Source organism: Musca vetustissima, unplaced genomic scaffold (assembly GCF_032173495.1).
Source record: "Musca vetustissima isolate MV318-11 ecotype Yass unplaced genomic scaffold, APGP_CSIRO_Mvet_v1 utg61267, whole genome shotgun sequence".
Taxonomy (NCBI): Eukaryota; Metazoa; Arthropoda; class Insecta; order Diptera; family Muscidae; genus Musca; species Musca vetustissima.
Genome location: NW_026880003.1, coordinates 74,303 through 89,845, shown reverse-complemented (window position 1 = coordinate 89,845; position 15,543 = coordinate 74,303). Strand labels below are relative to the sequence as shown.

The 15,543-nt window shown below is 30.1% G+C and overlaps 1 protein-coding gene across 8 annotated transcripts in view; it reads right to left on the bottom strand.

Moving 5' to 3' along the window:
- The window catches only part of LOC133325253 (TLD domain-containing protein 2), a 98,540-nt gene that overhangs the window by 13,041 nt on the left and 69,956 nt on the right, over positions 1-15,543 (bottom strand). Inside the window, exon 1 of one of the 8 annotated variants that reach the window (XM_061534037.1) lies at positions 10,286-10,515. The exons of 6 other annotated variants lie outside the window; for them this stretch is intronic. In XM_061534037.1, the coding sequence (XP_061390021.1) occupies positions 10,286-10,507 (222 nt within the window). In that variant the 5' untranslated portion in view covers positions 10,508-10,515. Of the gene's footprint in view, positions 1-1,941; positions 2,074-10,285; positions 10,516-15,543 lie in introns of those variants that run through there. One more of the 8 variants, XM_061534041.1, reaches the window with a different exon arrangement.

The following is a 15,543-nucleotide window of genomic DNA, read 5'->3' as shown; positions in this document are numbered from 1 at the left end:
GCTAACAGTGTATATTTTGAAGAAATGTCAAACTGCTTACTTATTAGTTCCACACTTAAGAATTTCTTGTGCAAACCACCATTGTATCTGTAAAGGTTGGCAACACTGTCGACTATCTGTAAAATTTTTCCATATAATATTTGACATAGTCTGCAACATTGCGCATCGAATTAAAGTAGAAATTAAACACTTTGACAGTTAATCAAGTCATCAGCTTCGCTAAATGGAATACCTATTTATTGTGTCATTTATACAATGCACAAACTATTGAAAATATTCATGATATTTTCAACTTCTTATAGAAAGATTACTCGAAAAAAATCCCTTCAAATCTTAATGTCAAGAGTAAATAATTTCTAAATCAATGGTACAAATATCCAAATTTAGATATGCCAATTCAATTATGTAAATAGAGTTCCAAAATTAACCAGAATTGAAAAGCGTACGTTATTTTTAGAAATACGTTGAAGTCTTAATATTAAGAGTAAATAATTACTCAGAAAAAAAGAGACAAATATCGAATATGCAAATTTGATGTTAAGCAAATAGTGTACAAATTTTCCGCGTCTCCCAAAGCGATAGTAGATTATTTTTAGAATTACATAAATTAAGACAAAAATCAGAAATTATTATGTCATTCTTCAAATTTTGTCTTAACCAGAAATACTTAATGATTCATGGTCATTAATTATTTTGATTGGCTAATTGATACCAAATAGCTAATAATGGTAAAGCTTGCGAAAAGAAATAATATAACAACTTAGCACAATTTATTTATTAATTAAGACTATATTTTCTATAAAAAATAAGAAGAAGACGTGATACGAATTTCAATGGAAAATTATTGTTGACCTAGATTGTGGGCCAAATATAACTTTCCGATTAGTCTAATTCGGTGGAACTCTGTCTACTAATTTACATTGTACGTAATTTATAAATCCAGTGGATTTAAATTGTCAAATACATTGCGTATATGTCAAATTAATCCTCATAGAGGTGGTACAATGAAAAGTGCCTGCCGTACATAGACACTGTAGGCAATGAGTTAAAATATAAGGTCTGATCCTGTACAAAAAAGTTTTCAAATTTATGAAAGGAAAATCGAAAATAATTTGATTAAATGAGCAGAGCAATAATGTATTTACAATTCAATTAAAGATTGCCAGCATTCATTCCTTTCTACAAATCGATTTATAGAACCCTTATTAGAGTTTTTCTATATGTCAAAATTGGTACTGTACATACTTTTACTTTTACTAGAATAGAAAAAAATATTAAAATTATCGTCTACTGCTAAATATAAAAATGCTTTTCTTTTTGGAAATGGTCCAAACTAACCTTTGTATTACTTCGAAGTTTCTATTTTAAATATTTTCTGAACTAAAACACTAATATTTATAACATCTGCTTCATTGGTCGTTTTATGATGGGATTTTTGTAATATTTAAAAAATCTACCTGATTAACCCTTAGAATAGATTTAATTTTTATGACACACATCATATTTAGCAGGATTTTGCAGATTTATTATAGCGCAATAAAATGATATTTTATCTTGGAACTAATATTACAATTACGCAGATTTCATAATTAATTCCACAAATTAGACCTGTTTAAACGATGTACCTATCAATGCAGCATTTTAAAGGTGGCCTAGCCATCAGTCATATTAGTCATAGAAACATACACATTTTGTACCACTATTTTAGTCATGTCAAATAAAACCATTCTCTGTTTTTTCCTTCCACATAAAAAATCAATAAAATAACAACAATTTCTTATGGTATCCTTTTTCACACCCACAGCCGGTACCACGTGAGACAAATAACATTGAACAACAAAATAGATAATCGTGATTTAGAAATATGCGGACGATATGCACATTTACATATTTAGACTGTTGTAGTAGGTAGGTATACATAATCAATAATTTGCTCTTTACCTCACATTCCATGGCGGGGTTTAATAATAATTCACACATATCTTTCATGCAGATCTCTTTGTTTAAATACTTAGCACCTTTCAACGACTCACGACTTTAAATTGAAAATTAATTATTTAAAATTTTTTTCGGAGTGGGTTTTTCAGTTTAGTTTTTGGAATCACAAATGATGAGCCCCTCCTCTTCGAATGAGCACAGTTTCTAAATTGGTTATATTATTTTTATAATTTGCACGATGTTTCAAACAGCCACCCAGCCAGATGATGGATTTCACCAATATGTTGTGACGACGCTTGGCTGACACTGACAAAGGGTGTGTGTTGTTTAATATGTTCGATTATTGATTATTAAATGCGAACGAGAGTCAACGAGTGGGCAGTGTTCTCTCTTTAGCTACAAGTGATGAATTGAACCGGTATGTCACAAATTAAAACAATGCCACAACAATACAACAACAACATGTAAACAACAAAATAAATTATTAAGAATTTATTAAAGAAATAATAAAACACAAACACGTCTGTTAAGTTTTGCGTTTGCCAACATACTGTTGCTGGACTGGTTGTGAGCTGTGTTTAGAGGTTGACTGGCAGACAGACAGACAATGGGAATTAAACAGCACATAACACAGAAACAAACACAGTGAGAGTGAGTTGTGCGGTTGCTGTGTTGCCTGCCTGTCACTGCATGTCGTACCATCCACAGTGTTTAAACCATCTACTTGCCACAAATACACATTTCTTTTGTGGTTGTTGTTATTGTTTTGGATGCAAATATTTATACCGGTTTTCCTTCTTTATTCGTTTTTTTTTTGTATTCTCTACTCAGAAACGTCATCCACAATTTGTATGGAAAAATCGAGAGCCAGACTTAACTAGAAATTGTGTTGTTTTTTTTTTTTTCAAATGAGCGCGTCCATTTTATAAATCACATTGAGAGAGAGACAACACGTTTTTTTGTTTTGCTGCTGTTGTTGGGGTTTTTGCGTATTCCAAGGTATCCCCCATTGACAGTATGGCATTTACGTGTTGTGTATTGGTTTGTACCGGCCTGAGCGATAGGTGGTTGTTCTATGGTTTTACCACTGACAGATAAACAAAGTGCTGGTACACACAGTGAGCTGTTATGATTAATGAGTTGCCATAGAATTAAGATGCATTTGTTTTGGTTTTTTTCTTAATGCTGACTGACGTTTTTGTTATTGCTGCCGTTTTTCGCAAACAAAAGAGGTGCAATAACCTCAATTTTACATGTCGTTTAACGAATGTTGTTCGCCATCACCATACTGTGACATTTGTAATGCAAAACAACAGGTTTGCGAAAGGGTGTTAAATGCATTGTATATTTGTAAATGTTAAACGATGTGTCACATAAATATTATTAATTTATAAAATATTTGACATAAACCTGTTTGTTTTTACTTTAGAAACTTAATTGACCTACATATGTATTTTTGAAAAATGTTCCAATAATTAGGTATTAATTCCATGTGTTTAAAATTAAGAAAAAAAAATTTATTTCTGAATGTGATTTACCCATACGAAAAATGGCGCGTATTAAAACGATTGGCAACATGTAATTTCGTATATAGTGTGCCCTACTTTTTTTATGACATATGAATAAAGACATCAGCTGTTTTGTGTGTTTGATAGAAAGTAGATAAATTGGTAGAAAGTATTTGTTTCAAAGGTAATGCTTTTTCAAGCCAAAAAACATAATAGTATGAACGCCGCTTTAGTTGGCACTATAATAAAGCGAACTAGAGAGCCCTGAAATACATCAGCTGATTAGTACATAACGACAATTAAAGTGGGTTACACTACAACTTTTGATCATGTTTAACTGCTCAAGGGGGGGTATTTCCTTTATCATGCTGAATTTTTGAATTGCATCATACAAATTTAAAAAATCTTGCGGCAGGGTTTACCGAAGTAAGTAAGAAAATTACTTGAGCAAATTATGAAAAGGAAAATGTTTCATTGTTTACATTTAGTGGTTATGTCGTGATGGAATACTTGAACATTGCACGTCGAATTCAAGTAGAAACTATGCACTTTGACAGTTTAATGGAGTACCTACTTATTGTTGTTGTAACAGCCCTATAGCTTTTACACAATGGGCTGAGGTGACAGACGTTGGCCGAGTAAGACTTGGGTCGTTTCGGATCGTAGATCCCTCTGTCGTGGAAACAACCTATTTATTGTGCAATGGGTTATGTCAAAGTAAATGAAAACCCTGGGAGATATAAATTAGGGAATAAAATCAGTGAATAAGATCACAGAATACATGCCTTTTTTATGTCGTCCGAACTCAGCTTATTTACAATATACCTTCATGTTGTTTATCATTGACTTCATCCACGTGTTGACTGAAACATTCACGTGTTGACTAAATAATAATACATAAAACTAAATAAGTTTGTTCTGTTCATATTTTAAGATTAAATCTAAAAATATCTGTTAAATAATTCGAATTTCAACCAATAGAAGAAAAACAACAATCTCCTTATCTATAACATCACATTTTTATGAGATAAATCATACCTGCATACTTATCTTATGATACATTTTTCGTATTTTAACAAATTTTTGCATTGTAAACAGGGAAAACAAAAGCAAAAACACACACTTTATATGTAATATAGAAAACAAAATATGTGATTTCCAAAAAACTGGAACGATAAAATTGTGCAAACAAATTACGGCCTTTTGTATTTAAATGTTTACCAAGACTGATTAAAATAATTTCGACGAAATAACCACATTATATAGACGAATAACATAAACAAACTAATTTTTGTTGTGCAAAAAATATTGCTAATTTTAATTTTAAATTTTAAGTATTTAGATAATTTTTGAGCTGAAATAAATTCAAATTTAAATTATTTTGTGCGGTTTTTTATTTTTAATATTTCTTTTGAATGTTCAATGCATACTAATTTTAGTAAACGTTACGATTCACCTATTCTAAGATAGGGGTTTTTATCAATTCTATTCACAAAAATTAATTTATAATTGAAATATGCGTGGAAAATTTATTCTTTTAAATTGTTTGTTTTGTCCAAAACCAAAACAAAAGACAAAAAAAAATCAGATCATAATCATCCAATTAATTTATAACAAGAAGAAAAATAAAAAGTTATTGTTTTTGCAAGAGTATTCACTGATAAACAAATGTCTATTAATAAATGATATATTTTTTGTTCTCAATTCATAAAACAAAAATATTATCTGAAATTTCAACAAAATTCAACAATGAATTCAATACCACATACAATGGTCGAAAGGTTGTTTTAATGGGTAATAGGAATGATGTTGTGTACCGCACATAAACGTTAAAAAAACGTAGTTTTCACAACTACGAAACGGATTTTAATTACAAAACTATTTATAATTATCACAATCCGAGAATTCTCATGAAAGTGTTTGTTTCAAATATTCCAATTTAACATTTTGAGATATTGATGCACGTTTTATTAAAGCAGTTGATAAAATATGTCCACTGTACATATAAAATAAACTGCTTTATTAAAACGCGATTGATGTAAAACAACTTAACATATGCCTAATCAGATTTAAAAAATACAAAAAAACCCTGGATGAGGTGCTTCCTGTTAAATGTTGAATAACAAATTTAATAAAAATGATTAAGATACTTTAATATTTAAGCGATTATCAATAGGTGTCAAATTAAATATATATTATCGGGAAAATAATTTCCGTTTATTAAAATAAATTAATTTAGATAGCCCTATGATAACCATAATATATGATACAACTATTATCATATCTTCTTAAAAAAATACCTGCCAAAGATAAACAACATCATTAACAGAATATAATTGTCAAAACTGATTTATTAAAATAAAATATATTTGTATTTATTTTTATTTTATCATTATAAATGATATATTTGTCCTAATTTATAAACCAAATGTTATAATAATTTATGAATAGGCTGCAAAAATACACGTGCAAATAAAAAATATAATATAACATAAAAATAAAATACGTATAGTCGAAATTCTCTAATTATGATCACGCATTTCATATATAATAGGCATGATATTGATTTATTTTCCATATCAAAATAAAATACATCTTATCAAATCTCGATTCATTTTAATTCATTGTCTATATATCAGTACTAATGAAATACAACTCTGGTTTGGAACGAAAACAAATAACACATAATAGTGTGTACTCGCCTTAAGACGCCACTATTATAAAACGAACTAGGGAAGCCTACAATGCATCAGTGGATTTGTTATAACGATTAATAATTGTTTACATATAACTTTTGATCATGATTAAGGTCTCAATCAGTGTTTATTTTCGATGAACATGCGACAGGGTTTATTAGGAATCATGATACTAATGAGATGCAACATTGTTTTTGTACGAAAGGGTACAGTCAAATAGCGCCGACAATATTTTGGAAATATAACCATAATTGAATTAAATTGATATTTCATATGCATAGCTTAAATGAACTCAATTTACAACAACTTAAAGAATGCAATGACATCTATGTCACCAATAATTGGGACAAATAGGTATGCCCACTTAGACGTTTAGATTTACGCAATCCACTCGATCACACGTCAAATATAATCCACTGGGTTTGTGAACATGATTATGGTGACGTATACACTAGGGAAATGACGTTTGAGATCGAGTGGATTTATTAGTCTATACGTAGTCTTAGAATGATTGCCGTTATTATAAAATTTTACGTTTATATTCAAGGTGACTGACTATTGGGAAGGATGTGATGACGAATATGTTAAGAAAAAAAGAAAAAATAGCTGACGTATGTCCAAACCTCATTTCGAATCCCTTATTGGTTGTAGTAACGATTAATCATTTTTTTTACATTGATATTATACCTTTCATTGATGCTATAATTAAATTCCTGTACAAATGTGATGACAATAATTTTCACGCATGAACAACAAAACTATTAATATCACATTATTTCTGGCGCTGCAATCTCTATTTCAAACATCTAAATGCGGTTTGTCTGTTCTAGTTGTGGCGTCTGAGAGAACATTTCTGACAGAACATTGTATTGGATTACCCAATATTACCTCATTTTCACAATGCAAGTTTTGTAGCAATTATTATTGAGGTATGTGGACGTAATGTGAGATGCCTTAAGCACCGCAAATAAATCAGCGAACCAAATCATATCACCACCATACATCTTGCATAGTTGATTTATAATACAAACACCTTTTGGGTAACATATTGACACAAGTACACATTTTCACATAATTGACATCTCAGTTTAAACATTTTCAATCTAACATTCCTTAGAGATAAATTACACGAATTAAAAAAATCATTTAGAATATTGTGTGCTATGTCCACATGTCATGGATGAGCTGGGAAAAATTGTTGTCAACTTATACAAAAAAAAATGTATTCAATATTTTATTTTTTCTATTTCCCTGATGGCACATTTGTTAAAATGTGCTACAAAAAATTACAGTAAATTAGGAAATTATAGCTTAGCAACGAGAAAAATAAAATATTTAACCCATTAAAGGAAACAGATTCCACAAGTCAAGTTGTAATTTTAAAAATGACTTGAAGCAATAGACAACTCTAATGGGTTAAAAATGTTTAAATGCAAATTATAGAAAAAAAAACAAAATCACGAACATTTTAATGACATGATTTTATCTTCGACAGAAAAGAATTCAAGTGAAATTTTGGAAACCTATAATTTAATATCAAATTGTGGCGATAAGTTTGATCATACGACATATTTGTGTCATGTGGAAATGGGTCGCTGGGTTGCATATAAATTCATATGGCTTCTCCTTATAATGACAGTACTTTAGGAGAAAACATGTTCTCCATCTCTCTCTGCTCTTGTTTGTCTCTTACAATAAATTGAGAGCAAAATATTTTGTTTTTCATAAGCCATATACAAAAAATGACGAGTTAAATTAACAATAAATTAAAAACAATTAAACTTTAAAATCATTAATTCATTTAACAATAACACTGTGAAATATTTTTTTTTTTGTTTGACATGAAATGAATGCAAAAATTGCATGTTGTATGTGAAATTGTAGAGAAAAATAACAAAAATAAACACAACAACAAATTGAGAATATACACAAACAAAAATGTGAATCAGCTGACAGTTATATTCAAATTTTGTAGAGGGAATACTGAAAATTTGCAGCAAATGAGGCATGTCATGTGCCATTTTATCGGAGTAAAATAGAAACAGACGTTAAATTGTTATTGATTGGTTCACAGAGTCCGTTAATATTAAACTGTGACAGTTAATATTTAACGGTTCTGTTTGTACCAGTTACGGCAGTATTTTAGCAAGTTCTCCGATTTTCAGATTTTATCTAACTCATTATAAATTGTTTTGGTGCAGGGTATTTACGTAGCGCTTCAACTATAATAGTATATTAACATTGTACGGGATTTAGTAGATCTAGTGTATTTAAATTGTCAATTGTTCCAATGTATAAATGTCAAATAAATCCTCATAGTGGAGATTAACCAGTCAAAATTTTCTAATGTACATAACAATTAATAAGTAATGATCGATTTATTAAAATAAATCATCTCATATCTTAATTTTTATTAACTCCTGACCTAAACCTACTTCATAAGGATTTATTTGCCATACAATTGAATTGGCAATTTAAACCCACTGGTTTAACGAAATCCGGTACAATGCAAACATAGTGTGAATCACAGTAATAATTCAATGCAATGCTTGTTCTGTAACAAAAATATTATTTTTCTGGAAAACTTTGTCAGAAATTAATACTACACTGCGTATCATAACTATAGACGCACCCTTAATTCAATTGGTATGTTAGTTGACAAATAAAATGGACCCATTAAGTTATTGTTCACAATAAAACGATCAAAAACACATATTATTCAACAAAAATAATTAATTTATTCTTTATGGTTTCGCCGAATTCTGCACTTTCAAAATTGCTGGTGTTGCATAACTATAGACGCACTTTTACAAAATTAGAAAAATTTATTTTTTAAAACTTAAATAAAATAAAATAACTTTTATAAAAAATGGGCAGATGATTTTATATTTATAATTTCGTTCTTAATTTTTTTTTTAAATTACAAAATTTTTGACAGTTAATTGCATCAACAGCTGTTCTGAATTCACGCAACATGGAAATGTCAAATAATGGCTTATTAACCCTTTGAAATAACGATATCAACCGCCACTTAGCGCATAGCCACGAATGCTTTATTTGACATTTCCATGTTGTTATGCACACAACTTGCACTAAGGGAAACCGGTTTTGAAAATCAAAAAATATTAAAATTTCCGCTTAGAACATGTGTGGAATCTTGCCTCGTCGTGTCTATATTTATTTTATTGCCAAGAAGTGATTATCGAGATGTTGTGCAGTGTGATCAACTTATTTATAAAAGTTATTTTATTTTATTTAAGTTTTAAAAAATAAATTTTTCTGTTTTAAATTTTTGAAAGTGCATGAATAAATTAATTATTTTTGTTGAATAATATGCGTTTTTGATCGTTTTATTGTGAACAATAACTTAATGGGTCCATTTTATTTGTCAACTAACATACCAATTGAATTAAGGGTGCGTCTATAGTTATGATACGCAGTGTATTTATACGAGTTTTGCTGCCGACACGCCTACCTTATTAAAATCGTTGACTAATTGAAAAGTACAGAATCGAATTACAAATCCCTATTTGGTGTTACCTCAATATAACAATTAAAGGGCCTACACACTAGCAGTTTGGAGTTTACAATATTGTTTATTATTTTCACAAAATTTCTTTTCCAATTATTTTCAACTTTTTTCATGTTAAATGGCAACACTAAATCAAAACAAGAGAAACCGGAAATGTGTCAGTTTGATTTACCATAATAATATGGCGTTAACATTTATTATCATAAAACATAAAGTATGAATTCAATCAGCTGTTTATATCAAAATTTTCTACAATAAGGAAGAGAAGCTCTAGTGAACAATCGATAGCCTAACAATGAACTGTAGGTTACAAAAGAAATGCCACATTCACTCTTTTCCGCTTATGTGGGACACATACCAACTTAAAAGATAAATTGTTATCGAAAAAAATAAATTAAAGCTAGACAGACAAACGGTAGAAGTTTTTAAAAATTCTAGATAAGATTTTCAAGTTTTGATAACAATGCATTCATAGCCGCCTATAATATTTGTTATCGGTCAAAATATACTGAAACGCCATAAATTGTAGTAGCGTGGGTGGGTGGCTAATTGTGAATCACAGTGGTGTAAGAATAATTACAGTCAACTGCCGAACACTTCTAAACACTTACCGTTTCATGCATTTCACCACTCTCATCGAGCAGTCCCTCAATGGTTTCATCATTCTTAATGACCGATGGCGATAATGGTGGGGTGGGTGAGCGATTTTTTGCTGCCAACATAGAACGTGGCAGTATAAAACGGCCATAACGCAAGTAGAGCCAACGACCCCATTTACGTCCCGCCAAAGCAAAGCCCACAGCACAGACACAAAAGGAAATTAGGAACCACATGTTTCCGTTTTAGGGTAGTTGGATGCAATTATTACTCCCTCCCCCAATGCACGAACGAAGGACACAAACAAAAACCCGAAGGAAATCACAGGGTTGAGTTTTGAAGTTTTTGAATGGCAAAGGTGGTATTGTGCAAATTGTTATTGTTCTCTCTACAGTGTTTGTTCACTATCTCTCCATCTCTTTCATCAAATATGTACAACAGCAACAGGTTATTATTTTATTTGGTAAACAACAACAAATCACAATATAAAGCTTTCTTCCACATCAGAAAGAGAGAGAACCGGCATTCATTGAAAAAATAAACAAAAGCTTTCAAGTATTTGTTTTGTTTACTTTTTCTTTTAACAAAAATAAACAAAAAGGCACGTGAAAATCAGAGAAAGCTTTTATGCTCTCATTTGTGTTGTGGGGGCAATTTGTATTGCTCTCTGGAATATGTGCGTGTGTGTGTGTGCGTTTTGGGGGGGAATTTCTCCTCTCAGTACTCATTCATTTGTTCGTTCGCTTCGTATCGTTTTGTTGTACGTTGTCAAAGCAGCAGTGGAGGTGTGGGTTTATCACCAAAATTCATTTTTTTCTTTATGGTCTTGTGACTGCGACTGCCAGGCCAGATGGCTTTCACGAATTGTTGTTGTTTTTATTTGGAACTATTTTCTTGCATTAAATTGTTTTTTCTTCTATATACACAAAATTACGAAATTTATTTTCGTTAATTTTTCACAACATCTATTTGCACATCATAATACAAATATAAAAATCGATTTTTTTATTCGCTAAGACATAAATATATCGATTATATTTAGTTTTCTAAGTTTTCTTTTTTCTATTATTTGTTGTGTGTGTTTTTTGCGTCGCGTTCGTTTCTTGTTCTACTACCGACTGACTGACAGACAGCAGCAGTTAGCAGAGCTGGCTAGCTGTCAATGTTTGTGTTGTGAGTGTGTGTGTATGTGTGTAGTTAAGTTGAGTTGTTGACTGGGTAGAGAAACCTGAATAAGCTTTCCGGTTGTGCTGCTGATGTTACGGCTGTTATCAACATTTCGTACGTAAAGCTATTTGTTTACATGACCCAAGCTACTGTTATTTCAACATAAAACACTGATGTCAATGTGACAAGAAAAACGTCAATTTGAAATGGAAGAAGTAACGGAATTTTGTAACTGCTTCATAACAATTTATCGAAATTATAAGAGCGAAATGATTTCGGCCCGAATGCCAATATATTCAACTATGAAATAATTCCGTTGAAAGCGTTGTACACACTATGACTTTTAAATGACAGTTTGACCTAACATATGCTTGTTTGATAGTCTGGGCGTTCATTTTCGTCATTCACCAGGCATCCACGAAAATATTCATGGTTTATGGACAGTTAGTAATCGATAAAATCTGACAGTCCAAAGTGTGTACGCGCCTTAACTATTAAACCCACGTCCACTCAATTTCTGTAAACAACCGAGTTCGAGTGACTTATAGGGCGTTTTGACTAATAAATTATATCATTTTATTTTATAAATCGAGTTGTATTAGCATTGATTTATCATAAAAAAATGATATCAACACAATCGAATATAAATTCAAAAATGTTTTTGCACACAAAAAATGCACCACTTTTTTTTAAGAATAAATGGATAATGAAAGTAGAAAGATTTTACGTAAAGCATTATATTTCTATTTGTTTGTTTTATCGCAACACATGTCATTGTGCAGAAATCCCCAAGCATGTATGTATACATAAACAAATATCAGCTGGGTGTCAAATGTTCATCATTTTTAATACTAGTCAAAATATCTATGATTTGGTTTGCTGATTTATATAACGAGTCGATGTATGATGTCTAGTCTAAACGCTGACAATCTGTTCTAATATTTCTGACTTGAGATTTTCTCATTTTTTTCAAATAACATTTAAATAAAAATAAAAATTTACTGAACATTTATGGGTGAAGAACGGTTGGGTGCAGCCGTTATTTTATAAAATTTTTGTTGATTTGGATGGTTGTCAAACATATTTGTTTTTATTATTCGACTCAATCTTTATTGTTGGCATTTTTTCCTTTTTGTTTTTTTTTAATAAAATTAAAAACAAAATATCATAAAAAAAAATAAAATGAAACACAATTCGTTCTCACAATTACCACACCTCCTCGCGGAAAGTGCACGCCAGTAGATGGACAATGACAACTGGCGAATATCGGCATTAATTAAGTGGTTCAGTGGGATATGTGTTTTGTTGTTGTTGGTGTGGTTGTTTTGTTATGTTTTATTTTGTTGTTTTGTTTTGCTTTTGATATTTTTAAACAAGTTTTATAAAAATATATGGTTGTTATTGTTTTTTTTTGCGATTGCATACAATTGAGGACATGTTTTGAATAAACAATTGTCACATACCAAGAGAGAGATCAAGAGAGGAAGAGCGAGAGCGAAGAAATGTATAAGAGCAAGGACAGACAATTTGCAGTGAAATTGTAACAAGTTTGACATGTAAGAAGGGGGGCAGCATATGATTGTATGTATTGTGAACACCATGGTGTATAATTAATATTTTTAATAATAATTTCCTATACTTCATATAAAAAATATGTAATTAATTTATATATCAACACAATATTCGAGAATACAATATTACAGAGACGTTGTCCAACAGCTGTTCTTGAGGGAGTCAGTTATTAATGTAGTAGGGAAATATGCCATTATTGATAAAAGTCATAAATATGCTGACATTTGGTACAATAAATAGGTACTCTATTTAGTGCAGCTGGCCATCCGATTAACTGTCAGAGTACAAAGTTTCTAGTTGAATTCAACGTGCAATGTTGCCAACCATGAGATATATTACTAGATAATATTTGACAGATGGTCGAATAAAAAACAGAGGTTTTTGTTTTCATACATCACCTTATTATTGCATTATGGGTTGACATATTAACTGAAAACACGTTTTGCTTTGTGTCATAATTTTATTATAAGGCATCTCTTCATCTAATTGGTATATTAAGAATAAACTAAATTATTTTTTATAGTCTACTGAAGGTCGACATAAACCCAGGGTTTATTATATTTTATTACAATCAACTAGCTGCCCATAATTTTAGAAAAAAGGCACGTTTATACTTTGTCTTCTAAATCGATGTACAAAATACCAGCTGTTTAGAGTAGTATGAAAATGATATAAAAGCAATCAGCTGATGATCGTTTACGTTTACATAGACATTGCTAGTTCCAGTATTTACAAAATTCTAATAGAAATAAATGTCCATAATCTTAAAAATACACACAAATACAAATAAATTTCGAATTTTTACGGATTTTAAATTTAAAAATAAAGAAATGACGCTAATAAGGCGTTAGCATTGTGGTACTTTAAACCTTTGGGTCCCGATTTTTTTCCGTAATAATAGAACAATTTTCTGTTCACAGATTTAATGCAACTATCCCAAATAGGATATGAAAAATAAAAGTCCAATATCATGAAAATCGACCGTAAAATCATTTTAATTTAATCTCTATATTCTTTTTTTACAAAAATTAAAAATAATTATAATGAAAAAATTCGTACAATTCGAATTCAAAGCGGTTTAAATAATTGTACAGTACTAATTTGTGTATACAGTCCACAAATTAGTACTGTACATATCTTGCCCTCTACATTGAAAAACTCATAACTTTACCAAAAATTTGAATTTTTTAGATTTGTCTTTGAAATCCAAAGAATATATATCTACTATCTACATATTTAATATAAGCTCTAAAACATTTTGTTGCCTTTGGGCAATATTGGGCCATAAAGGTTTAAGAAATGGAAATGCATTTTTGGTACAAAAACAGTGTTGTATTTGAAATTTGCTCGATTAAGCATAGAATATCGAGCAAATGGAGATATTGAGTGGATTAATATTGTAACTCGAGGTAAATTCAGCTTGATGTAGCTATTAAATCATTATGATGCACATTATCACGATAAAAGCTATTGTCTAAACGCACTGTAATCAGAGTTTATTTATTAACAAATTGAAGTAGAAACCAGCAAACTGTAGTTCAAACTGAAAGAAATTCTGTGTTTGGAATGATAAGAAAACATTCATGATAAAATGAAATGTTGTTACAGGAAGAAGCATGTTCAGTATGAAAACATTTTGTTTTCATTATATCGAGTGGTTTTTAGTTGATATCTCAATTCTATAGGTTAAAAATAGAATAGAGATGTTTAAAGAAGTTGCCTACTACTATATTCTCAATATGACAGTTTGAAAGCAAAACTAATTTAAAACTTTAGAACTTTTTGCCGGGTTAACCTTCTCTATTAGGATTTATATGACATTATACAATGAAATTGACAATATAAACCCACTGGGCTTACTAAATCCAGTACAATGTAAATGTACTATAACAGAAGTATATGTTGGAACTTAATGACAGATTGAAGACAGATTTTTACGGGTTTTCATATCGAAATGTATAATTACTCGTTTTGAATTATGTTCTATTTTAATAAATCCAGTACAATGTAAATGTACTATAATTCTAATATAAGTTAACAAGTAATAAAAGTTTAAAATTCTTGCACGTACAGGAACAAAGCTAAGGTTATTGACGGATGGATTTGTCTTAAATTATTTTAAAAAGTATTTATTATTTTTAACACATTTGAAAACTTTTGAAATTAGTAATAACAATTCTTAACACATTTTTTTGATATTCTTCTTCGAGATAATGGCATTCCAATGAAGAAATAAGATTGAAATACAGCTTGCTATGTGTTGGGAATAAATTTACATCTTTATAAACAACACCACCTACACAATCGTCTATGCGCTGCGTTTTGTTTTGAAATATCAACTCTGACAACCAATCCTTAATTTGATACGCTTATTTAAAACCATACAATTGGTAGAGAATTAAAATGAAACACTTTGTTTATTTACCTTATTCGAGTAATTAAAAAAAAAAAACAGCAACAAAGCAGACTATGAAACGGAATCCGCATTCTTTTGTCTTGGCTTTTATTGTTTTCATTTTAATTTTCGCTGATT